Source organism: Antedon mediterranea, chromosome 7 (assembly GCF_964355755.1).
Source record: "Antedon mediterranea chromosome 7, ecAntMedi1.1, whole genome shotgun sequence".
Classification (NCBI taxonomy): domain Eukaryota; kingdom Metazoa; phylum Echinodermata; class Crinoidea; order Comatulida; family Antedonidae; genus Antedon; species Antedon mediterranea.
Genome location: NC_092676.1, coordinates 23,445,431 through 23,470,381, shown reverse-complemented (window position 1 = coordinate 23,470,381; position 24,951 = coordinate 23,445,431). Strand labels below are relative to the sequence as shown.

Here is a 24,951-nt window from a genome sequence, read left to right as displayed (position 1 = left end):
ATTGTTAATGATTGTCATCATCACTATCACTATATGATTTATATATTGAGTCGACTAATTATTATTGCAGTGTTTCATCATAGGCCTAGTAGCCTATGCATTAACGTATCATAGCTAATGAGAATAAAATCAGAATTTATCGTATTTATTTTATATGGGCCAAATCGTAACCGGTAAGTGGCGGTAATTATCGCTATAGTATTTGTTTTGATTGCATAAAATAAAATAATATTTTATAATGAATTTCCTTAAGATGAAATTGATTATGATGACAATGATAATCATCTAACGCATGCGCACTCGTTAAACTCTCCATCCTAGTTCCTGCAATTATATACACATTTTGATTTAGTCGATATCTCTAAAAAATGCTTTTAAAAACAGCTATAAATCAGTAAAAATCAAACACCAACATTTTAAATCATTTCAATTCAATCGATAGCATTCTAAATATAACACCGTAAATATGGAGCGCCGACGCCTCATATAATTACCTGTCACAAGACAGATATGAATAATTTGTACAAACAGAAAATTAACACAGTTTTATGATATCTAGATATTAATATTTTATGCAGTAAAAAATCAATGAATAATTTTAACTTTAACGTGTGTGTACCGTTAACAAATTTGTTGCCTTAACAGGTTTTCAGGATTTTTTTTCTCTGGTAAAAAAAAGACCTTATCTTTTCAATTTATTCAGTTTTATGATTTATGCAAATGCAAACATTCCGTGAGAAATATAATATATTACATATCATATCGTTTATTGTCACGTGGTGCATGCGGATAAAATGCAGTATTCAGTATTTCTTCCCCGTTTTTTACTACCTTGTCAGAATGTTAGCATGTTTATAATAATTATTGATCACTGTGCATTCGTATCTAAATCTCTTTTTGTTATGCTGTACCTTTAAAATGTTAACCATTTTATAATATTATATCAACAATCACTGTTTTAGCATTTTACTTTTTTTGGCAATCAATCAATCAATCAATCAAAGTAACATTTATTTCTCTTGTCTTTCATAGAAAATAAAAATTAACAGTAAAAATTATTAAAATAAGAGGGGCAACATTCCTAAAAAGCAAATGAAGAAAATAAAGGATTGGAATGGCAAAGAAGACCTAAAATGTCAAGCTATGTTATATATGTATTTGACCATATATAAATTGACTTGAATTATAGGAAAGAAATGAGGGAAGAGTAGGGTAACTTCTCTGATTGTTTTACTTATCTTATTTCTTTGATTATTAAAGAGCTTCGGGAGGCGTAAGTGAAAAAAGGCGTAGGCCTAATAGTGATATGATCTTTGGGGTCAGGTCAACCGGAACTGCTCAGTGATTTTTTGTGTTTTAATTTCAAACGGTTGTAGGCCTACTATAAGAAAAATGGGATAATAATGTAATGTAATAACTAATATGCATGTAGCGAATCAGTACAATTTTAATTTTTGATTGATTACAAAATATTATGAATAATTAATCATATGCTAATAGTATTTGCATTCGATGTATAGACGAAGAATAATCAAACACACTATGATATTAATACGTCATCTTATTGAATAGTCGTATACAGTAGATTCATAATAAACCCATGAGATATGCTTTAATATACGTTACAACCTAAGCAGATCTTCCATAAAGGATTAGATAACGCAATTAGCGTCACCGTTATCAAAACGAGAGTAGGCCGATTATGACAAACGTTTTTGCATTAGGTTATGTCAACAACACACTTTACATAGGTTTTATCACAGGACTGAAACATAATCTAGAGTCTAAGTATCACGCTTCATTGTTAAAGGACAAACACGGTGATGTAGCTAATAACTAATAGCTAACTTAACTCATAACATTTTGATGTCAAATTATTAAGAATTTTAAGCGTAGGCCTGTATGTAGACTTGCCCTAAGTCTGTAGTTATTTTGAAGCTTTTCGACGTTTGTCTGAATTAGTTTACGTATTAAACGCTATATGTACCAATATATTAAGTTAAACTCTGGAACCCAGAATAGCCTATAGGTCTATGTATCATTTTTCATCCAGACGGAATCACAAACAATTGGTGTTAGGTTCTGGACAATGGGACGTTTTCGTTTAAAATGATGATATTTTGCAACAACAAAATACCAGGCCTATATGGTTAGAACAGGGAGTTGTTATTAGACTAATAACAACTCCCTGGTTCGAATTAGCAGCATAACGATATTGTTTTATTTCTTGTGTGTGTTCTTGATTGAAGTAGTTTAGTATGTATATCAGCGTCAGTACTACAGTATTCGTGATTGAGAATGAACGATTTATGCCCTAAGACATAAGATCGGCTACCCGTGGTATAGCCTGAGTATCATGTACTTTGTTTATCTTGGTAATTTCATTGCACATGACTTAGATAAAATTGTAGAAGATAGAGGCAAAGGTATTTATATTTCTCCTCAAGCTTAACTGGAAACTGAACAAATTCACTTCCTTCACGGACCAATGGCAGCCAGAAGTGCAGCGCCGACCAGAATCAACGTTTCTGTTTATTATAGGCCTACAATAAACATATGCAACATTGGAACTAACCCCACTATTTTTCGTCAACCGTGTAGCAGAACGAGCATCGTCCAATAAGCACCTTTAAATAAATGTTGCTACAAGACTTTTCAAATGTACTTACTGATTTTCAATGACTTACAACCGTTAACAGGGTAACTATTTCTAATAAAAAATAGTGTTTCCTTGTATTTATAAACAAATAGGTATTCTACCCGGAGCCACCCTTTAAATAGGCCTAACATTGATAATAACGCATACAATGTAGCAGCGTTGGGAAGTATAAAGCTCTGTCTTCACTAGCAAACTTTATGTGACAAACAAAATATCATGTGCCATATATGGTCACGATGATGTCATATTTGGGCATTTCACCACCATACTTGAGTACGGTACATCACATTTTTTGTCAAACTAGTTTGATAGTGTAGACAGAGCTTTAGGGAATGCAAAACATTGTGTTACATGATAATAACATGATAACATTAGCAGAATAGACTCCGTGTATTCATTTCTCCATGGTTTATGCAAATTTGAACCAAAAGATATATAATCCAAAGAATAATCAGGGGGTAATGTTATGTTTTTAGATTAATCTAGTAAAGTAGATGTAAAACGTTTTTATTTTGGTAGACAAGGTATTGGATAAAATGTGAAAGTATAACATAGCCTTGAACCATCGTACGAGGTTCTCGATCTTTTTTAATGTAATAGCTAAAACCAATTACAAACCTTCTGAATAACTATATATAACATCCGTTTTATGAGAATTCTAAAGCACGAAAAATCTAGACTTTTAAATTAAAATTGTTTTGTGCATAGTCTGGCTTCATTAAGTTTTATTGTGTATAAGTTGTGCTTAATTGAAATAGCTCGTTATGCATTTAATAGATTTTCTCATAAGCTAAAGGCCCAGAGCAATGCAATTGCTGTATATCGTGTTTCAAATCTTCAATCCCAGAGTTAAAATTGCACAGGTCGTGGTGCTTTATATTAGAACAAATTGCATAAAAACAAAAACACATCATTTTTCCATTGGGGCTGGTAACCAATCACGTATCAGCAAGCTACGACTTCATCTTGATTTCAAACTCACTTTTTCATGTCTCTCGACTGATGACAGTTAATAAAATATGATTCACACAAGTAATTTTTATTTACAAACTTTATTGATTTCAATTATCATCATTATTATTGCATTTTTTTTATACGGTGAACTTAATAAAATAGAATCAACATGGTTGAAATAGGTTCTGTTATCACAAGGCAATACACATGACAGCTGGTACCAGATATATAGGCGTAAGCCTATAATCCATATAAAGATTGAAAATATTCCAATCAAGTGCGTGTGGATAATACTTTAAAAATCATTAATTTCAACAGCATTTTGCAATTATTATCGAAAACGATTGAATATTCAATCGTTCGTTTCAATTATGACAAAATATCAATACTGTAAAAACGTACGTCTTCGATAAGTAACATAAAATTACCCATGTCATAGCAGATTACTATTTAAATCGGTTTTATAATATTAGGTGGAAGCTTTGTAATAAAAAATACAAAGATTAACTTCAACATTAATTACAAACACCTTTATAAATGTCACATAAGCTTTGAGGTTCATATAATATTAAATCGGTTTCCTTTATTTATTTATTTATTTATATATTTTACAAAAGGTCCTCCTAAATAATTTATATCTACCTAAAAAAGACAATAACTATTTGTATGAAAGTTGATATTGAACTCATGTTGATCCACGTGTGTTTTAACTCATTTGAATTACGCGGCTGTGTGGAATTACCGTTATATAACCACGTGATGCACCATCCTTCCTCAATCGTAACGAGTACGCGCACCATGAGTACGCGCAAACAATCTATTATCATTTTTTTGCAGATATCATACTTTTTTAGAGCACACCAACGACATTCTTGTGAACAATCGATTTATATACTTGAATGTCTCTTTGTAGAAATGTAATTGTGATACCATGGGAATTAGGAACTTTTTTCATTACACATCAGACCAAGTCAATCTAACAACAGGACACGGAGCTCGCTTTGCCAAGATAAGAACTCTTAACAGTCCTTTGGTCTGGGCCCTATACGCTACGACACATACTGTATACAAACAGTATATTCTCCGCGGCGCGCGGCGTGGAAGTGATCGTGTCACAGCCACGGATAAACCTTTTGATCCTCCGTAACTCAGCATGTTGTTAGATTGCCTTGATCAGACGCGCTCAACTGTCAAGTTATATTTCGTCCGTGCGATTTTATTAGAAACCTTTAGGCCTAAGCGTTAGGCGATATATGATGGTGATGACACCTTTTCTTTACATATGATTTCTTTCTTTAGTCTTTTTTGCGTTTTTTCACTCTTTCTTCTTTCATTCACGTCAGAAATAATTGAAAAAAAAAATCAATGTGAAGAGGTCTTAAATTTAGTTAATTTAATGTGATCTATACGTTAGCGCTTTGCAAGATATATTAATTGCAAAATCAATTAATTTGTTTAGGTATTGTACTTGTAGATTTGCAATTTGAGCTTATTAAAGATCTCGGTTACCAGGGCAATCAACAACTGCAATAAGTAATAAGTCTGATAATAGCCCGTAACCTAATTGATACCCGAGACATAGCAGCTGAATTGAGAGATCAAAGGTGATTTGTTTTATGTAAATATATTATAATATTTAATGCGCTTACGATAATGTAATATTTATTTATGTCTATTTAGAAAATAGTACACTCAGTAGTGGATATCATTTGGTGCGCACGCGTAAACGTATAGTTGGAACCAATTTTATTACAATGTCATAATAATAATGTTGCTGTTTAATCATATGCAAACGGAATAATATTCTATATCTTCTTCTTATTATCAAAGATTGTAATAGGCCTATTGTAAACAAGAATATTTCTTACAAAAAACGCTGCTTGCTTATTGTTATTGCTAAGGTCAAGTCTGGGGGTCACTTCATCAAGGCTAGATACTTCAAGTATCCTATTACAAACAAAAACTTCAATGGACTGTTTTGATAATAATTCAATGATTATCTGACAGTGAATTATAGTAATATCATGGGACTCATAATTACCAGAAATGCTTTGGGATTTGTCATTAGACTCTTTTCCCAGCCGTTTTTTGGATTCAACAGGTGGTACCTATAAATTATAGTCGAGTTTCAATTTTAACAAAAAAGGTCAAAGTGTAGTACTATACTGCTGCTTGATTTCATCTAATGAATGAGTCATCTCGTGTGACGTAGCGGGCTAGAGCAGCAGCGTGAAAATACTCGGTTTGAAGGATATACAAACAGATAGTATTTATTATGAGGCAATAATAATATGTTCGTTGGCTATACATTTGCGTTCTAAAACAGCTCTTTAAACACTAGATATGTAGAAAAGTCGTTAACTGGGGATATAAAATAAAATGAACGGACACACAATAGGAATGTTGCAGCAATATCACAGATTCTTAAAATACTGTACTTCGATAATATACGTATGTAGTTTAAAAAACACTATATAGACCTATATTATATATATTGGAAATCACCTCATAGGCTAATATAATCTGACGCGCGCGTTCAAAGAATGCTAATAGTGTTACGCGCGCGTAAAATATGTGATGTTGAAAAAATGGATATATACAAAACAAAGGTGATTGGTTTTCTGGGAATAATCGATTTATATTGTATTTCACTTGGTTCATATGTTCTAATCTAGGCCTAACTTATAAAAGCTATCTAATTATGGAAATTACTTTAAATGACGTCATAAACTGTTAAGCCTTGTAATTTAAGTAAATTGCTATTTATATTTGGTTAATCGTCGGAGTTTAATTATCATCTTTTATTATGATTTATGAGTGTTGTGATAGGAAGCAGCAGAATTTGTGACGCATTTATCACAAGAATAGTTTTATTGGAATGATCTTTCCAAATCATACGTAACCATCGTAACGAGTAAACAATTATCATCACTTCAATGTGCACAGCAAAAATAAAAAAAAAAACCACAATCAAATTTTGATTATTAGATTTGAGATTCAAGATTAATTTTGGTGACGTCATAATGCTCAAAGTTGGCGTTTGATTCCTTCCGCGAGAGTTTAGACACAATAATAGCCGTAATGAAACAAACAAAAGGTGGCATTATTTTTTAAATAGGCCTCAGCTGTATTCTCATTTGTATTGTTGTGTTCCTGATCTTTTCATCTCTGTCTGGTTCGAAGTCTTCATTACCATCAGTCGATTGCCAAAAAGGCTGCCTGTCATCTTCGACGAATTTTTTGACTGAGTAGATATGTCATGTTGACACGAACCGATTCTTCATAAAACTCAGTTACCTAGTACCTTTAGAAATAGAAGTTGAAAAATGGTTATTTAAAGCGAAAGAAACATCGCTGCCGATTAACTTTCTTTGTTTTAATACACTTTTGAATGTATTTGTGTTCCTGTCAATGTTTCGTGGTGTATTTTTCTGTGATTTTAGTACATTTTGTTTTGATTAGTTTGTGTATTAGCTTTAACCAGCTCACGAGAACTCGGAAATAAGCAAGGCCAAATACGTTCCATCTTCCGATGCTGATCTGAAATTAAATGCTCTATAACTACAGCGCTACGGTACATCAATCAATTTACAGTACTGTATGTTGAAAAATAAGTGGATAGAATGGCTATGGGACGTCAAAGGAAACAAAACTACCATCTATCAAATAGCTGCTAAACACTACGTGATATAAAGGAGACACGGTTGGCTGTGGAATGGTAAAAATATGTAGTACGACGATTATGATATACTATCAACTAATACGGTAGATGAAGGAAATAGAATGGCAGAGAGATAGCGCCATGAGCATGTTTGGAGAATTATTATTAGCGAAGATGCTGATTAGTAACGTACCGAAATAAAAATTGGCGGAGAAAAAACATTTGAGAAGACTTGACATAAAAGTTTTTTAGGAAACTTTTCTACAACAAGCTAAAATAGTATGCGGAATAAAACTTCGTATTAGGACGGCTAACAGAGACAGTGATGGCAGAAAGACAAGATTAAACTATGGCAGCACAAGGTCACTAAGGATTCCGGGATGAACTACATAGGCTAGGCACTGAACCTAGCTCATGCTGTATTCACCTGTTAGGCCCATTGGTATAGCAGCGCCGCATACAGCGACTGTCCCTGACTGACCTTTCATATTGTAGCGGTTTGCCGGTCTCTGGATGACGTTCGGCAACCTGATGTCTGGTTTGGGTGCCCCCTTTACCACATTGCGCTCATTCAATTGGCATAGTTTAGTGGCGATGTCATTTCCGATTAGGTTGTTGAAGACACATTCCAAGTACGGCTGAGTTTTTAGAACTTCGAGTAGCCCTTCTCTCGGCCAGATGATATAGCGGCAGTATGAGGATGCAGTCATTGTTACCTATTTAGAGTGAAAGATCGAAACATTATTCCCCTGAAAAACAGCTGTGATATCCGAGAGAAACGATGAAAATGTTGCATCATGCAATGGGTGGTAGAAACCTTTCCTACTAGTATTGGGAGTCAAAATCTGTAAAATTCGTAGCAACAGAAACTCCAACTCGGGTCTTCTGCTTGCTATGCAGACTCCCTATCATTAAACGACAGTTTGTCCCCCGCCATCACTTTCACACTAATTCATTATAATGTATCAACAATCATCCTAAATATCACCATACTTGCGAATCATGAACATAAAAACGAAATGTAAATTGATAAAATCTATAAAATCACGTTTAGCATTGGAAATACAATGTTTAACATTTTGATTTCGCATCATCATTTACATAGTTATAAACCGATCGATATGACAGAATATGCAATATACATAATTACAGTATACAAAAAAAGACCTTGCCATTTACATATGAATGCATTTCTTTTCTTTTAAACCGTCAATGTTCAAATAATATTTTTATTAAGAAAAGTAAACATTGCGTTTAAACATTAAGTAAACGTGTTGTGGTTCAGGTCGTTAACATTCGAAATACAGTAACAAACTGATTATTATTAAAAGGTGCTCGCGTCACTAAAAAAGGCGTTCAAACCAAAGCAGACTAGACCTGCGAACAAAAAAAATTCTAACCTGGAAGACGTCACTTTCACTCGAGTAAGATTCCCACTCGGGCGAGTCAAGGAATTCGCTCTCCTGAATATGATGAAGGAATTGTCCCTGGTGGAATACTTTCACCCTAGAGTGCAAAGGTAATTGTTGTTATAGTTGTTGAGCTTGGTTCCCACTTAGAGACGCACACGCAAGCGAGTTGACCAATGGTAAGCGCCAGTTCGAATAATCCATCGCTTGTAATTGGTCAATTCGTTACGTTACGTCCTTGTGTTGCTGCGTCTCTATAGTGGGAACCAAGCATAATTAAATCCGAATGAAGTAGAACATCTTCTTTGAGACACCACTATTCAGAAGACACTTTTATGAAACCAAAAGATGTCCCCTTAATAGAAGTTCTACTATATGAATATAAGAAATACATTAATAACTTCGAACTTGCTACATATTAAAATGCCAAGATTGGAAAAACCTGTATATCTTAACCATAAATCATTTTAAAAGGAATTTGAGGAGACAGTTAAAATAAGTAATTGCCTAGATTATTCAAATTACTTTAATAATTATTTAAATAAACACTTAAATAATAATAAATACTTAAATAATTACTAAATTACTTAATAATATAAGCATTAATGTAATACTATAAACTTTATTATTATTACTTTAACAATATAATGATGGTACTCAATTAATTACTTATAAGGAATGATAATTAAAAATAATTTATTTTGGTTTGAAAATTCTACACAAATCCTGATTAACGGTTGAATTAAAGTGTGTCGATTGCCACGCACGAAGCGCATTTAAGCATTCAGATTTCATGACGTCACATAAATGCTTCTTTTTTTTCCGAGTCAATGACATTAAACACAACAAGCTTAACATTAATTAAAAATGACCTACTTATGATGAAATAAAACATACCAATCCCCGTGTGACCAATTTGATCAAAAAACGGTTTTATATCCATTGGAATTTTGATTTTTTGGAATATTTTGGTGCTTTTAAATTATATGTTGAATTTATACTGGCCAATTACAAGATAACAAGAAAATCAATATATAACATTCCATTATAAAAACTGCATTAACGGTTCGTGCTATACTAAAAAATCCACTGATTTTTTTTTGTCACTAATAGAGTGCCGTACAAATCTAAACGTTTGTAATAAAATTATAAAATCTTGGTGGCCACAGATATTATCATTTACAAATTACAATTCTTTTTTCCTCTTAAAAGTTTTAAGCGGACAAATGGGTGGTGTCCCCTTAAAAGTGTTTGTTCCTTAAAAGTGTATAGAACATAATGTTACCCATCATTCGTTTTACTGAAAATGTCCCTTTAGGCCTAATAGAATAAATACTGAATAGAAGTTTGGCGTAGTGTTAAAACATAGCGGTTTGGCGTAAGTACATTACCATTCGTTGTTTCACTGGAAAATGTCCCTTTAATAGAGGTGTCTCCAGAATAGCGTTTGGCGTAGTGTTAGTTAAAACTTAACATATTGAACCTCGTTTATTTCACGAAAAATGTTCTTTTAATAGGTGTGTCTCCCAAATAGAGGTTTGGCGTAGATAGTATAGTCACGTGTGTTAAAACACATACCCCTATCGTTTCACGGGAAGGTGTCCCGGCCCATGAGGTGTCCCGGCCCTTGGGGTCCCGGCCCTTGGGGTGTCCCGGCCCTAGGGGTGTCCCGGCCCTTGGGGTGTCCCGGCCCTTGGGGTGTCCCGGCCCTTGGGGTGTCCCGGCCCTTGGGGTGTCCCGGCCCTTGGTGTGTCCCGGCCCTTGGGGTGTCCCGGCCCTTGGGGTGTCCCGGCCCTTGGGGTGTCCCAGCCCTTGGGGTGTCCCGGCCCTTGGGGTGTCTTCTTAATATAGGATGGATTCTACTGTATTACTATTAGTCTAATGTTAGAATGAATTCAACTTACTTTCCATAAATGATCATTCCTAGTCGGTTACTTCCTGTTCGTTTTTCCGTCGCGTAATGTTCTCCAATTTTAAGAGAGTAAATTTTTCCGATTCCGCAAAGCTGTTGAAATATATGCATAGGAATGTTGAACGGTTTGAAGACTCGTACGTAGAGATCCTTTTCCTCCTGCGTTAGTTTGACTGGTCGAATGAAGTAGCCTGCGCAAGCCGCATGGCACATATTCAAAATAGTTAATGTAAGGCACCACATGAAAATATCAAAGGCACAGACGTAAATCCAGCCCCAGGCGCCCATTAAGAGGAACCCCAAAGAGATGAGGATATGCATGACAAAGACGGCAGCGTATCCAGATACAGGGGCGCAATAGCCTAGGAGGAAGAGTAGTTGAGAAAGCTGGAAAAGTCCTCCGTGCAAGGAACGCCATGAAGAACACACTTCGCCATCTGGTGCGTTGGTAGTATTCGCTGGGTCCAAGAGGTACTCGGTTGTCAAATAGTTATCGCCCATGTTTCAAACAATATTTTACCAGGAGTGTGTTACTTCTTCGGTCCTGAAATTGATTAATTAACATAATTTATATTCATTACAATACCCTATTCAACAACAATGTCAAACAATATTGAATCATGTGACATTTGGTGTATTACATAATTTACTACGATAAAGCAATAATTATCTAAACAACACAATATTTTTATTTTTTTTTGTCAACCAACAGCGATGAAACCGCCACGAACAGCTTGAATCTAAACATAATAAACTATAAAATGTATTCAAATAAACAACAAAAACATAAACAAAGATCACAACATTAAAGAGATTTAACAATTTTACCCTTATTGACTATTTTGGAGTTACTTTAGGAAAGTGACATATAGATAAAGATGTCCTATAAATACTCAATACAACATTTGATCTTTCCAGACGTCAAAGGAAGTTGGGACTAGGCTTTATGATAAATGTCAGAGGAAATCAATATAAAGATTCTAATTCTGTCTTAAACTTGGTAATAGTACACGAATTTAAATTGCCTTAATCGACCGTATGTATATGATGGTTTACACAGCTTTTTATATCGATGTCACTCGTATACCTGCAGTTTTTGCAGTGTATCGGGGTTTTTTTTCTTCGGTTTAATAGTTCAATTCATTTTACGAGATTCCTTCATCGCCCAATTTCACCAAATTCATAAAAGAGAAAATATTGATTAAAAATATAAATGTTGATACTGAAATTATTATAGGCCTACCATGGAACGGTTTGAAAGCCTTTGTGGCACAAACTTTTTAACAGAGTATTATAGTATATGCATATGGTAGACCTAATACACACATTAGTATGGAGGGGAGGGCTAGTAACTGTGATGATTACGATGAAGTTACCGATATAACTATGACAATGATAGAAGCGATGATGATAATATTTTCTCATATTAAAATTCGTTTCAAAGGCAAAAAAATGTAACGTAGATATTTATCAATATCTTACAAATATGTGTTTGAAATGACAAGTCCTGAATAATAAATAATTTGATATTCAGAAATTACTCTTTATCGAGTGTAATGTATGTCGAGAGGATAAGAGGCAACGCGATATAATAGATGACGCTTTGAAGGAACGCGTTGGGGAGTCTTTATCGAGTGTAATGTATGTCGAGAGGATCAGGCAACGCGATATAATAGATGACGAGTTGAGGAACGCGTTGGGGATTCTTTATCGAGTGTAATGTATAACATAAGACATACTTCCAAAAGAAGACATCAGGAGCTTGCAAAACAACATTAATCAATAATATGGTGAGAGGATCAGGAAATGCGATATAATAGATGACGCTTTGAGGAACGCGTTGGGGATTCACGTGACGATTATCAATAGGCCTACTGTGTATTATGCCTACAATATCTTGACTATAATCAACTTATCAATACGTATTAATCTGATAATATTTTTATTTAATTAATCCTATAATATATTATTAGTAGGCCTAAAGCCCAAAATAAAATTTGAAATTATTGAGCACTTCTCATGTTTGGATGTTATGCTAGAACCGTCGTCTGCAAACACTTTTAAACAATTCAAATTCTACTTTTAACTTTAACTCAATCATGTACTTTCATAAAACCATTACTACCACTTAGTACATTATACTTTGTTATGGAGTTTACACGGCACGCCAATGGATCAAAATAAATTAATATAATTATCCAGGCAATTGAATATCCCATTGGCTGTTCCAATTCTCAATAGATGTTCCAATTCTCAATACAGATACAGTAGTACGTTTATAGCTCACTAACTCCCACTCGCGGATGACTAACTAAGAAACAAAGATAGTAATTAGCAATATTCATATGGAATATGAATAAATGGATTGATATATATATATAGTATTTGCATATAGTGAAAAGTGTTTTTTTTTTCAATGTAATTGAAAAAGACCTAGGCCTACTGTACTCATAAAAAAAGTGTTGTCAGCAAGTGAGTGAGCTGCTACACGTCTGCGTTCACGCAATGATTAGAGGACCAACGATTTATTACGACGAACTAGGCCTACGGTCTACACGTATTGTGGTATTGGTCTTCGCCTGGACCTAACAACTGTCAAAGAATCGAGCAAGCAAAGTTACTTCCTAAAGCTTGGTTCCCACTAGAACGTAACGCAAGGACGTAAACGCAACGCAAGCGTTTTAACCAATGACAAGCGAAGTTATAGACAGTTAGCAATCACAAGCGAATAAGCCATCGCTTGTGATTGGTCAATTCACTTGCGTTGCGTTTACGTCCTTGCGTTACGTTCTAGTGGGAACCAAGCTTAAGTCATCGCATGCGTACAACCATAACATGACGTAACTAGATCCGAAGTCCTCGCAAATCGAAAGCTTGGTTCCCACTTGGACGCAACGTTAGGACATATACGCAACGCATGCGAGTTGACCAATGACAAGCGACAGTTCGAATAATTCATCGCTTGTAATTGGTCAAATCCCTAAAGCTTGGTTCCCACTAGAACGTAACGTAAGGACGTAAATGCAATGCAAGCAATGAAAAGCGAAGTTATAGACAGTTAGCAATCACAAGCGAATAAAGCGTGGTTCTCACTAGCGACGCAACGCAAGGACGTAACGCAACGCAAGTGAATTGACCAATCACAAGCGATGGCTTATTCGCTTGTGATTGCTAACTGTCTATAACTTCGCTTGCCATTGGTTAAAACGCTTGCGTTGCGTTTACGTCCTTGCGTTACGTTCTAGTGGGAACCAAGCTTAAGCCATCGCTTGTGATTGGTCAATTTACTTGCGTTACGTTACGTCCTTGTGTTGCGTCTCTAGTGGGAACCAAGCATTATAGGCCCTACCGCAGTACAAAGCAATGACCGTAATATACATCTGCTCATGGATGAAGTTTTTGTTGTGATAGCTGCTGACCACATAATATGTACATAGAACCAGTAAGCAAATGTAAGAAAGTGTTCGTGTTGCTATATACATTACGTCATCAGTTCTAATTCAAGAGAGTGTTACAGAAACGCCCCGTCGGACGGACATATTGTGACTGAATCCCTGATTTAAATTTAGTGCGTTCCATCTTTCTTCTTTTTGCTAACTTTCTATTACATCAAATTATGCAAACAAACACAAGCTGTTTTATATGGCACTAATGTATAATGCAGACGGTAGCTCACTCTTATGATAGATTAATTTTTACAGACAATACAGAAAACGCAACATACTTAGCTGTCATTGCGATATAAAAACGAAAGGATTTAGTGATTTTTTTTTTGTTTACTGTAAGTGTTACTCGCACGTATACTTAGCGAACGAACAGTCAACTTATCATCAGTAGAAGTAAAACACCCAGAATGAGACGCAAATGAAACGTGGGTGGATTTGACGTGATATCATCCAACCCTTTAAAGTTTAAATTGAAATTGATTTGAACATTCATGAATACAAATTCACCTATTTCCATACAACACAAATTACTACAGTAGGCTGCCTGGGGGTTTCCTCTTTATTGGGTTTAACTCGCCCCATTTTACCTCATAAAACCACATAGACATGCAATGTTGCTGTGGAAAGAACAGTTTAAAATAGACCTAAATTCCTATACGGTTATATGCAGAATCTGTATATATTTTATTGGAACAAGGAACATACGTTAACTTCAACATAATTTCTAGCCACGTCCTTTTACATCCATTATGATAAGTAGGCCTTGTAAGTACACACAGTGTCGCCTGGTGATTTATCACAACAGTCGTTGTAGTAAAGAATATTGATATTTCTATCAACAATCTACTTTGCAATTCACTTCTTATCTGAAATCATGCTAAAAAACAAAGTAGAAACTTACTGTCTGCAGATGTCGCCCGTCCGTCCGTCTTGTATGAAACGCCAATATTTAACTAATGGTCACATGTGTTGCGTTCATTGACGTTTCATAAACAACGCTTACAGTGGAGTGCCATACTTATCCATTACGCCGCTCATGTTCACAGCTTAAATGATAGGCTTTTAAAGCTGTGTCTAGTTTTTATATGTTTTTGTATTGAATTCATAAAGTAGGCCTACATACTTCCCATCCTACGAAGCCAAAGACAAAGCTGGTTTAATTTACTTGTAGGTCGCATGTCATTAAGCCACAATACAAACCACATTGAAAAAATTAATTAAGTATCATGTGTTTTACAATATATTCTATTTATCATCATTTTATTTAGAATTTGATCACAAAAATTGAGATTGTAATACGACACATGTCGCCTGTCATGATAACAACACCCTACGGCATAATTCACGATTTATAATATTCTTTTGATACACACACGCACGAAGTCTATTCATGGACAAATTGGGGAATACTATAGGCAATGCAGGCCTATTATGTAATATCTTAAAAAAATCATTTATCTAGCTAATTGATCGGGTTGAGTTTACATTCAGATTTTACTCGAAACTTACACGCAAGTACCTCGCGTGTTATGGTTAAGTATTTAAAAATAGTAATAGTTACAGTACTATGTATCCAATATCGAGTAATTAAACAATGATTTTTGTTTAAATTACAATTATTTTACACAGCATACATCGTTGGCAAAAAGCCTATCGCACGCGCGCACTCGCGTAGTAAACTTAGCTGTAGGCCTGTAACGGTAAGCAAATGAATTACAGAAACAAGCGCGATTTGCCCTTTGGACCTAATGCTAATAAATTGAATATGGAATATACTCATGGAAGTAATAATTGACATACTAATAATACCACAAATTAGCAATGATGGGATTTTGTCCCCTATCAATCTTACCTGACGTTTGGTATTGGTTCAATCGTCTGCCAAAAGTGCGCCGAACATCGACACACGCCGCCGCTGTTGATCGTCGGCTAATGACGTGTAACGTATTTTGCGTCTCACCGAGATAGATAGCGCGTTACTAGCCTTGACTGCAGCAATGCGTAAAAAGCTTTCAAAGCAGTGAAACGATATAGGTAACGAAAGACAGCTATGCTAGCTATGCTTTTCTGTTGAGATTCTCTTTTGGTATCCACGGTATTTCAGCAACGGGGGCCCCCTGAGAGGTCAACCAATAGAAGTTGTCGATGAATATAAGGCTTGCTTTTCACACGACGATCAGCTGCAGATACAATAATAATCTATATAAAAATCTGCTTGTTGAAGCTCGTACGCACTCCTTCGTGTTATCCCTGAACAGACAAATACGTTATAAATAAAAACGCACGTAGGCCTAATGCTGTCCAAATCATAAGCTTTTGAATTTATATTGACAGAATGAGGGATTCCAATATAAAATTGTTGAACCAATTTACACCCGGTCAAATAATTAATTATATACCTAGGGTTTGATGACTGCGAGTGTTGGCATGATGGATTAATGTATAGCCTTTTTAATATTTTTTTTATATTTACTGTGTGAACAGACGTTAAATAAACGTCTACTTCTCCATCCACTAAAAAAATTTACCAATAAATAATTGACGATTGCGAGTTTTGGCATAATGAATTAAGTATAGCCTTTTTAATATTCTTATCTTATATTTACCGTGTGAACAGATGTTATGAATAAATTTACTATTATAAAGCTTACTTCCCACACGCAAAGACGTAAGCGCGCGCCGTATGTAATTTGACCAATGACAAGCGAAAGTTCGAATAATCCATCGCTTGTGATTGGTCAAATCACTCTTACCGTTGCAGCGCTTGCGTTGTGGTATAGTGGGAACCAAGCATTAACTACGTCATCGATGTGTTGGGTCCAAGCTTCCAACGAGTAGGCCTATCCTTCAATCCCAACCACAAGACAAAATTGTATTTTAAAGACGACTAGTCCCAAAAAATAAATTCCAAGACATGAACATTTTTATAATTAAGAAGTTTCTAAATGTCGGTATTGGGGGTTGATTATTAATATTAGAGGCGATATTATGGTTTTAAAATGGAAGTCAATTGAACGGAAAATAACTTGAATATTACTTAGAGGGCGCTCTATGCTAAAAAAGTACAATCAGAAATAGTTAATATATTTCCGACGGAGAAGCGTATAATGTACAGTACACACATTTACAATACAAGAAATGAAAACGTTAAAAAGGCAGTAAAAGTGTACTTAGATAATAGCATAAAAATGTTTTCACTTGGAGATTTTTGGATTGTACTCAAAATAGGCATAGGCATCGTGAGACAACTTTCCTGAGCTCTGAACTATTCAAAATACAGATTTTGCTTAAAGATAAATTGTCCCCCAAAAACACGCAAACTGAAGTAAAGAATTAAAATCGAACTTCGAATTATGTTTTCATTTATAAAATGACAAAATAAATGTTTTAATTCAACCAAAACCACATTGGCTGGCAGCCAAATTGACTATTTTTTTATTTGAAATACAGTTTTTTTCAGGTAAATACGGTACTTTTTTTCGATCTAATTTTTGGTCAAAGTGTGAATAACTATTTTGTGGCATTAAAAATGGCATATTCAGCCAAAATTGTTTAAGATTTTTTTTTCAGGGGGACAATACATTTTTAAGTGCCAAAAAATCAAGGTACTGTATTAGAATTCGATGCAGAAAGAGAAATATGGAAAAATGAATATGAAAGCCGATGATTTTGATTCACACAAATAAATTTGCTTTGTGGAGAAGAGATCTAGTGCGCGTGACGTATGGAGGTCTGGGCCATGCGCAGACGGTTGGGAGAAACCAGAAATCGGGGCAGTTTTGCCACGAAATTTGCCGTGGTGACAAGAACAGACGACAATTCATTATGCGGATATGATATATAATGTATACATTGGATTTTCCCAAGCGGGAAAGAAGTACCCAGACTAGGTGAGTATAGGCACTTTACATAGGGCAAATACAATATTGGTGCATGCTGCGAGCAAAAAAGGAAAGAATTATCCTGTATTTTTGCTTGCGCTTATTATAGAATGTGTGTAAGCGACACTACAGCAGACACACTTGTATTGCATATTATGCAAATTAGTTTTCCAAGGTCAGTGGAAATAGATTAGCGGTATTGCGGTATGGTAGTTAGTGTTAATTAATTAGATAGGCATATATATTTTGTTTATTAATTAGGATTGGGATTAAGTAGTAGTTTTTGGGTATCGAGAATTGATCTCCATTGGGCGGGTTTCAAAAGTCCCGGTTAGGGATTGTAGTTAGCGTACGGAGTTTCTTTAGGATTAGTGTCTGGATTACCATTCCGGTAGACGGGGATCGTATTCGAGCGAATGTTTGTACACTTGAACAGTTATGCGATATTCCGGGGATTGGATGTTATCCCTTCTTAAGACTAGATTAGTGAATATTTTGTCAGTAATCGAGTTAAGTTAAATTAACGGTACGAGTAAGAAACCTGAATTCTTAAACAGATTTGATTTTTCCCTAACCCTAAGTTATCACCGGAAGATTTTCTTTCGTATGTTGTGTTCTGTGCCTTTCTTAGTGGATGGTCGCAAAGATCTTAGTGCTCGCTCTCCGGCCCAACATTTGGAATCTGAAGGTGGAACTGATAGGGGAGGCTCTGGAGAATAGGGCTCACACTATAGATTGGTTGAAATGTCGCCGATGGTCCGGCGGAATGGGTCGGCATCATCAGTCTGAGTGTCCTGGAGATTAGTAAGGGCGCCGATATAATCAAAAGATAAGAAGGCGAGGGTCCCGAGAAGGACGATATACGTAACTTTTTGAGAATTCTCTCTCCCCAGATGACCGGGAAGGGGATGATTCTAGTGAGAAGGAGGAGGCTCCTGTGGGGTCCGCCCCTGTGGGGTCCGCCGAAGACTATATGCGGCGGCTCTCCGGTACAAGTCTTGGGAGATGTCCTCATTGAGAGAGGGACAAGAGTATAGCGGGAGCAAAGAGTATGTTGCTTCGGGTTTTCTAATCAATGGGAAGAAGTTGGTGCAGGCCAACAATGTGCAAATAGGGGAGATTGTCACCCATGGGGTGGAAATAGATCGAGGAGTGAGGTATCCGTCCCGAATATCATCCAAGGGATGAGGGACCGAGACCATCACGTACATGTAGGCCTACCCAGAAAGCGGTTTGGACTTCGGGCCAATGAATGAATGGCCTGCACATACAAATCGTACTGCGGGCGCCTGGATCTAGTACGCGGGACGTATAGACGTCTGGGGCATGCACGCAGACGATTGGGAGAAACCAGAAATCATGGAAGTTAACCACTGAATTTATCGTGGTGACAAGAATCGACGGCTATAAGCAGGACTAGTGTATTCATTATGCGGATATTATACATTGGATTTGCCCCAAGCGGGAAAGAAGTATCCACATAGGTGAGTATCGGTACATATATAGAATAAATACAATACTATGTTGAAATATCTGAATCAATATTCAATAGAAATTCTTCGTTATCTTGTTCATTAGGTAATAATAAAGTCTTTACATTTTCTTGCACTTTGAATCGATTGTGGGCAAGTTCTATATCTGCAGCACTTAAACTTTCTCCTATCTTCATCGTGTACAAATAGCAAGAAAACAAACGCGTACTTTCAACAGTTGTAATCTGTATCGACCAATCATATTTCTCATTTGCATACAGGACTTTGCGGAGAATTGGAGAGACAAACGTCAGCGATAAAAATGTACCATTTGGTCTCAACACTCGGCTAATCTGAATAAAAAAAGATGTAGTATTATTTTGTATACTACTGTACTTAAGGAACTATATAGCTGTCCTTGTTTTATCATATCTTAATATAGAGACACACATTCATTCATTCAAACAATAAAAAATATTATTGAAGAACTTGTGTTTTTCCAATAAGAAAAAACAAAACAAAAAACAAACTGTAAATTAGCCTACTTCTGAAAGAACTTCATCCACTTCTTCCCGGCATTCTTGTGACACCGTCCACGCACTCTTTTCAGACGTCATCAGAGCATCAATGGCAGCTTTGTCAATTACGACATCAAATGAGTCTGCAGGAAAGTCTAACGTTTTCATGTTCATGACTTGCCATGTCATGTTCGTGCAGTCCTTGCAACGTTCCTTCATCTTCTCAATGCAAACCTCAGAAAAATCGATGTTGACAATGTTCATATAACCGTCACTGTATAGGTCTTCGCTAAACGTACTGTTTCCACAACCTTTAAAAAAAAAATCATAAATTTATTGAAATACGATATATAGACGTTAACATTGTATGTCTATTCATTTATCTTTTATTGGTCTAATGCATATACAACTAAATAAAGGGCTTGCCGATGTCACGTGCTATATTGGAAGACACCAATCATCCTCTTCTTAGCGAAATTATCGTCTCCGTTGTCGAGTGGTAGGATGAGGACGGTGATTGCGCAGACGTAGGCCTACTCGTTCTTCTACCCAGTTGAGACGACATTATAACTACAGATTTGTTTATAGTTCTTTTTTCCCTTATTTTTATTTTAGGCAAGCCAAGATTTGAGCACTGTAATTTCCATTATATTGGATAATAAAAGGAATCTGTATCTGCACGCGTTTAGGCCTAAATACGTTAAAAAAATGTTACTACAATAGAAAAGTATCAATCGATTAATTTAAGTGATTATTTTCAATCAAACAACGCCACGATATAGCACAGAAACGTATACTCATAGAGAGGTATGGAATAATTTAAATGCCTACTTTTTTATGAATTAAAAATACTTTGAATGCCACTATTAAATAGGCTATATTAATCACAGAGACAATCTCCACAAATTAGGTTGAACTGACTTCCGCCGCCCACAACCACTGACCAGACGAGGATATTTTCTGTCCTTTTCTTTAACAACAATGTGCCTGGGCTTACACTTACACTCTTCTGTGACTTACCAACAATTAAAATTCTGTCTGATTGTGCAAATTTGTTAACCAAACTTTCTTTAACATCATTGTATGTCATTAACCAATCATATTCTACTTCTTTTTTAAATCTTGAGTTCCAATACTCCTTTGTTTTGAAGTCAGAGTTATTCATTGTTCGATCTTTTGTTTTTGGACTAGACTGTCCACGTGTAACTTGGATTACGTAATAGGTGAGCTATAACAATTCTACCAAATCGGTACCTCATCATTCGCCGCCTCCTATCAACCACTTTTTTGATGTTAAGAACTCTCTGCGTTCATTGGTCAATTGCCTATTACTATGGATACGATAACAATATGGCTGAAGTCGAGGTAAGTTGTCTGTTCTTGATTAAATTATAAAAACCATGATATAAATCTAATAATATCGATAATTTCATAGTATCGATACTTCATATAAGATAACTTAACTTATTTTGAAATTAAGTGATGACAAATTATACTAAGATCACAGAAATCCATACGGGAAAACAGTGCTAGGCTGGCCCCTTCCGAACGAACGAACAATCGGCGAGATAATAGGGGGCTAGAGGCCCAGGTTCGGGAGCTAGCCTTCGGAGTAGGGTCGTTTCGCCCTACCTAGTCGTAGGAGGATATGTGTTGAGTTCTTTCATAAAATAGGTTTTACACATTGTTTTGTACCTCTTTGTTATCTGGGCTGGGTTGTAAAATATTATATTATTTCGGCTGTCGTTTCTGTTCAGTTTCGGCCGTCGAATGCGCCTCACACATACATACATAGCCTAAAGCCTAGCCTACCTAGGCCTAGTCAGGCTCTAGCCTGCCTACCTAGAGAGAGGCCTAAATTCATAACTTACTCATTTACTCACCATCGTCTTTATATATTGAGTACAACAACAACAAGCAAGGCCCGGGTCCGGTTAGGCAAGTTTTAGTTTTACTAACCATCACATTTTTTTAGGCTCTACTCACCATCACTGATTTTTTTAGGCTAAAAAGACAGCCTTATTATCAAGACCTAGCTTTCTTGTCTAGCTAGATTAAAATTTGCTTACGTTACGGTCTACTAATCTTTACCAAGTACAGTTTTATGATATAAAATTATATCAAGTAAGCCTACATGCTCTGGTCTAGTGGTATTGAACTTAAAATTAGATATATTTTTATTTCCAGAAGCAAGTTAAAATATTGTTAAACTGTTCATTCTAATCTAAATGCTTTAATTGTCAGCTTTAACGCCTCAAAACATCACTTATCACAGACTGATGGCTGTCTTCAGTTTCTGAATAAACGTATCTGATCAGTATTTTGACTTAAATAAACTAATTTTGATTTAAAAATGTTTAAAATGTACAATTAAATGTTAAAACAACATAATAAATATTAATAAGACAATGTTAGGATGTACTTATTAACATTTTCTATCATAAAACCCTACCAGGGCACTGCCGGACCCCACCGGGCGAAGATTAATATGCTGACCTATTTTTTATTCTAAAAATGTCATTGAACAGGAAGAACCAGTTACGCCCAGCGTTACAATCGACATGGCAGACACTCGGCCAACTACTCACGCACTACTAGATTCAGAACAGACACCAGACATAGAGATAGATATGTCACATGGATTTGATTTATCGACTAGTCGTGCATTGAGTGAAACTAGCATACACGATCTGCAAGCAACATCTTCGGAAATCATGCGACATATAGATTCAGACCCATTTGATGGGGACCAAGTAAGTCAATGTGTTTGGGACCATATTTGTAAAGTACCCAAATCCAATTTTGTTAGGGTTTCATTTTGTATCCCATCCCATTATCATAACTACTGTATTTTTTATATGCTTTAATTTTTGATCTTCGAATAAAATGTTGGTGAATGAATGATATAATAATTAATAATATCACTTCTAATAATGTCACATACATTGATACTTGCTATTAGCTTAACCTCAAAATATCTACTTTAACCTTAAACATAAGATCCTATGATGGGTATATAGAACATATTATTTCGTCAACTAAAATAATAATAATAGATAGATTTATATAGCGCAAATAAACGATGTCTGTATGTGCTCTACAATAAAGAGAAAGAGTGGAAAACAAAAGGAGGAGAACAAAAAGACAAAAAACACCAAGCTAGCACCCAAACCGGAGTATGGGGATACACCATCACCGCTAACTGGGGATCAGTATTTGTTGTAATGTAATTTATTTCTTGAATCAATTGTATTTGTTTTCTTTTTTAAATTTTTCCGCAGGCTGAACTTCGATTTTTGCATTCCAAGCCCACATGTTTCATTGTTCTGGGCAAGCCAGGAGCCGGTAAGACAACACTAGCAAACAAGCTAGCCCAGACGTGGAATTGTCAGCTACTACATGCAACAGACCTAATCCTGATGCACCTTGAGCTTCAGACAGAAATTGGCGTCAAGATGCAGGCGATTCTGCAGAAAGGAGAAGCACTGCCTGAAGCCATGGTGGCTAAGATGATTGAGGATAAAATTAATTCACCAGAAGTAGCTCACCATGGTGCGTTTGTTATTATTAGATTGAATAAGAACTACGGGAGTAAAATAAAAATGATTTGATAACATAATACAGTAGTACCATATAAGCCCACGCTTGAATATAATTTCACCCCCATGTGCAGGCTATATAAGAGCTGTAGCTTGATGGTTAACATGCTTGCCTTCCAATCCCAAGGTCCAGGGTTGTAACTCACGACTTTTTAAACTCCACTCCCTAAGCCTCAAATGAGAATTAGTTTATAAGCATGATAAATAAAAAAATAGTTTATCAATCCTTTAACTTGCGAGTTACTTGCTGTTTGATGCGTATGAAAAAAAAATAGGAAGCCAAGACTTTATGGTCAATTCCATTTTTAATGAAACCTGAATATAATCCCACCACCTAATTTTTGCCAAATTTCATACCTAGTCCCCCGAGACTATACTCAGTTGTATACAGTAATTTGCATTTTTGGAAATTTGTTAAAATGGTGCCACACTGCCAGATTTGACCTGAGTAGCGTAGCACAAGATTCACTACTTGTGGCATCCGTAAGCGACACATGTATTTAGAAAACAGCATTTATTCTTCTAGGTTATGTGCTTGATGGTTTTCCATCTCTAAGTGAGAACTACATGAGAATCCCTGATCAGTTAGAACTTGTCAAAAATTGGAAATTGAAACCCGACTTCATCATTAATGTCAAGGTTTGTTTGCCACACTTTTGGCACAATTTTATTTTTATTTATACAAATCTAATGGAGCAATCACTCAGCAATTACTGGTTAGAAAGGGACCCTTACTTTTTTAACCAAACATAAACTAAATACTGTGAAAGAGCCAGGAATTGAACATAAGACCATGGGATTAGTAAGCAGTGCCACTACAGATTTATGTCGCTAAGCTAATTGGCTTTAACACAGAAGCACAATCAATTTTGGCACCGGCACAGTTCCTAAAAACAAATTAACATACAAGGTGTTTTGCTGTTACCTATCAGTGAAGTAGCCACAAGAAATAAAGGGGTCCGGTTTCGCAAGAAAAGGAAGCAATATCTGTTCAAGTCACTGGGTTGTCAAAGACCTCTTTAAAAAAGTGATCAATTTGAAACCTTACCAACTGTACTGATAACTACGCCCCTGCCTATCCTGTAGTTTATTTGATTTATCTTGATACCATACAAGTACAAATATTGCTAAAAACAAACAATGAAATCATTGTGTATGGTACCAGGGGTCTCTAAATCACCAAAAATGGGATTTACATCCTAAGGGATTCCTCCCCTGGTAAGTCTTGATACATGAACAGTGATGTAACCACAAGGATTTAAGTGGTCAAGAGGGAACAACCTCTGTTTAAGCCACTGGGATGCCAAAATATTGTTTTCTTTTTAAAAAACGTTAGTTTTTAAAATTAAATGTCAAAGGCCTCTGTGAAAAAGTGGTCAGGTTGAAACCATACCTACTGTACTGGTAGCTATGGCCCTGATGAAAGGAGACAAACATACA

The 24,951-nt window shown here is 35.7% G+C and overlaps 3 protein-coding genes across 11 annotated transcripts in view; 1 reads left to right on the top strand and 2 right to left on the bottom strand.

The window, feature by feature from the left end:
- Positions 1 to 3,695: 3,695 nt before the first annotated feature.
- Positions 3,696 to 16,143, bottom strand: LOC140054664 (popeye domain-containing protein 3-like). Of its 2 annotated transcripts, XM_072099739.1 has the most exons (6): positions 15,894 to 16,143; positions 14,943 to 15,172; positions 10,588 to 11,139; positions 8,675 to 8,780; positions 7,756 to 7,990; positions 3,696 to 6,917 (listed from the first exon to the last, which is right to left on the bottom strand). In XM_072099739.1, the coding sequence occupies exons 3-6, from the start codon at positions 11,094 to 11,096 to the stop codon at positions 6,907 to 6,909; spliced, it is 861 nt and encodes a 286-aa protein (XP_071955840.1). In that variant the 5' UTR covers positions 11,097 to 11,139; positions 14,943 to 15,172; positions 15,894 to 16,143; the 3' UTR covers positions 3,696 to 6,906. The 2 variants fall into 2 exon arrangements, with proteins under 2 accessions (XP_071955840.1, XP_071955839.1); XM_072099738.1 differs by lacking the exon at positions 14,943 to 15,172 and having other exon boundaries at positions 15,894 to 16,142.
- A 3,192-nt stretch (positions 16,144 to 19,335) lies between these two features.
- Positions 19,336 to 21,091, bottom strand: LOC140055175 (EEF1A lysine methyltransferase 4-like). Its single transcript, XM_072100416.1, has 3 exons — positions 20,933 to 21,091; positions 19,940 to 20,223; positions 19,336 to 19,747 (listed from the first exon to the last, which is right to left on the bottom strand). The coding sequence occupies exons 1-3, from the start codon at positions 21,075 to 21,077 to the stop codon at positions 19,442 to 19,444; spliced, it is 735 nt and encodes a 244-aa protein (XP_071956517.1). The 5' UTR covers positions 21,078 to 21,091; the 3' UTR covers positions 19,336 to 19,441.
- A 142-nt stretch (positions 21,092 to 21,233) lies between these two features.
- The window catches only part of LOC140055365 (adenylate kinase 9-like), a 43,439-nt gene continuing 39,721 nt past the window's right edge, over positions 21,234 to 24,951 (top strand). For all 8 annotated transcript variants that reach the window (XM_072100696.1, XM_072100695.1, XM_072100700.1 and 5 more), the window contains exons 1-4: positions 21,234 to 21,277; positions 22,441 to 22,665; positions 23,194 to 23,464; positions 24,038 to 24,150. In XM_072100696.1, coding sequence (XP_071956797.1) covers positions 21,263 to 21,277; positions 22,441 to 22,665; positions 23,194 to 23,464; positions 24,038 to 24,150 — 624 coding nt within the window. In that variant the 5' untranslated portion in view covers positions 21,234 to 21,262. The remainder of the gene's footprint in view (positions 21,278 to 22,440; positions 22,666 to 23,193; positions 23,465 to 24,037; positions 24,151 to 24,951) is intronic.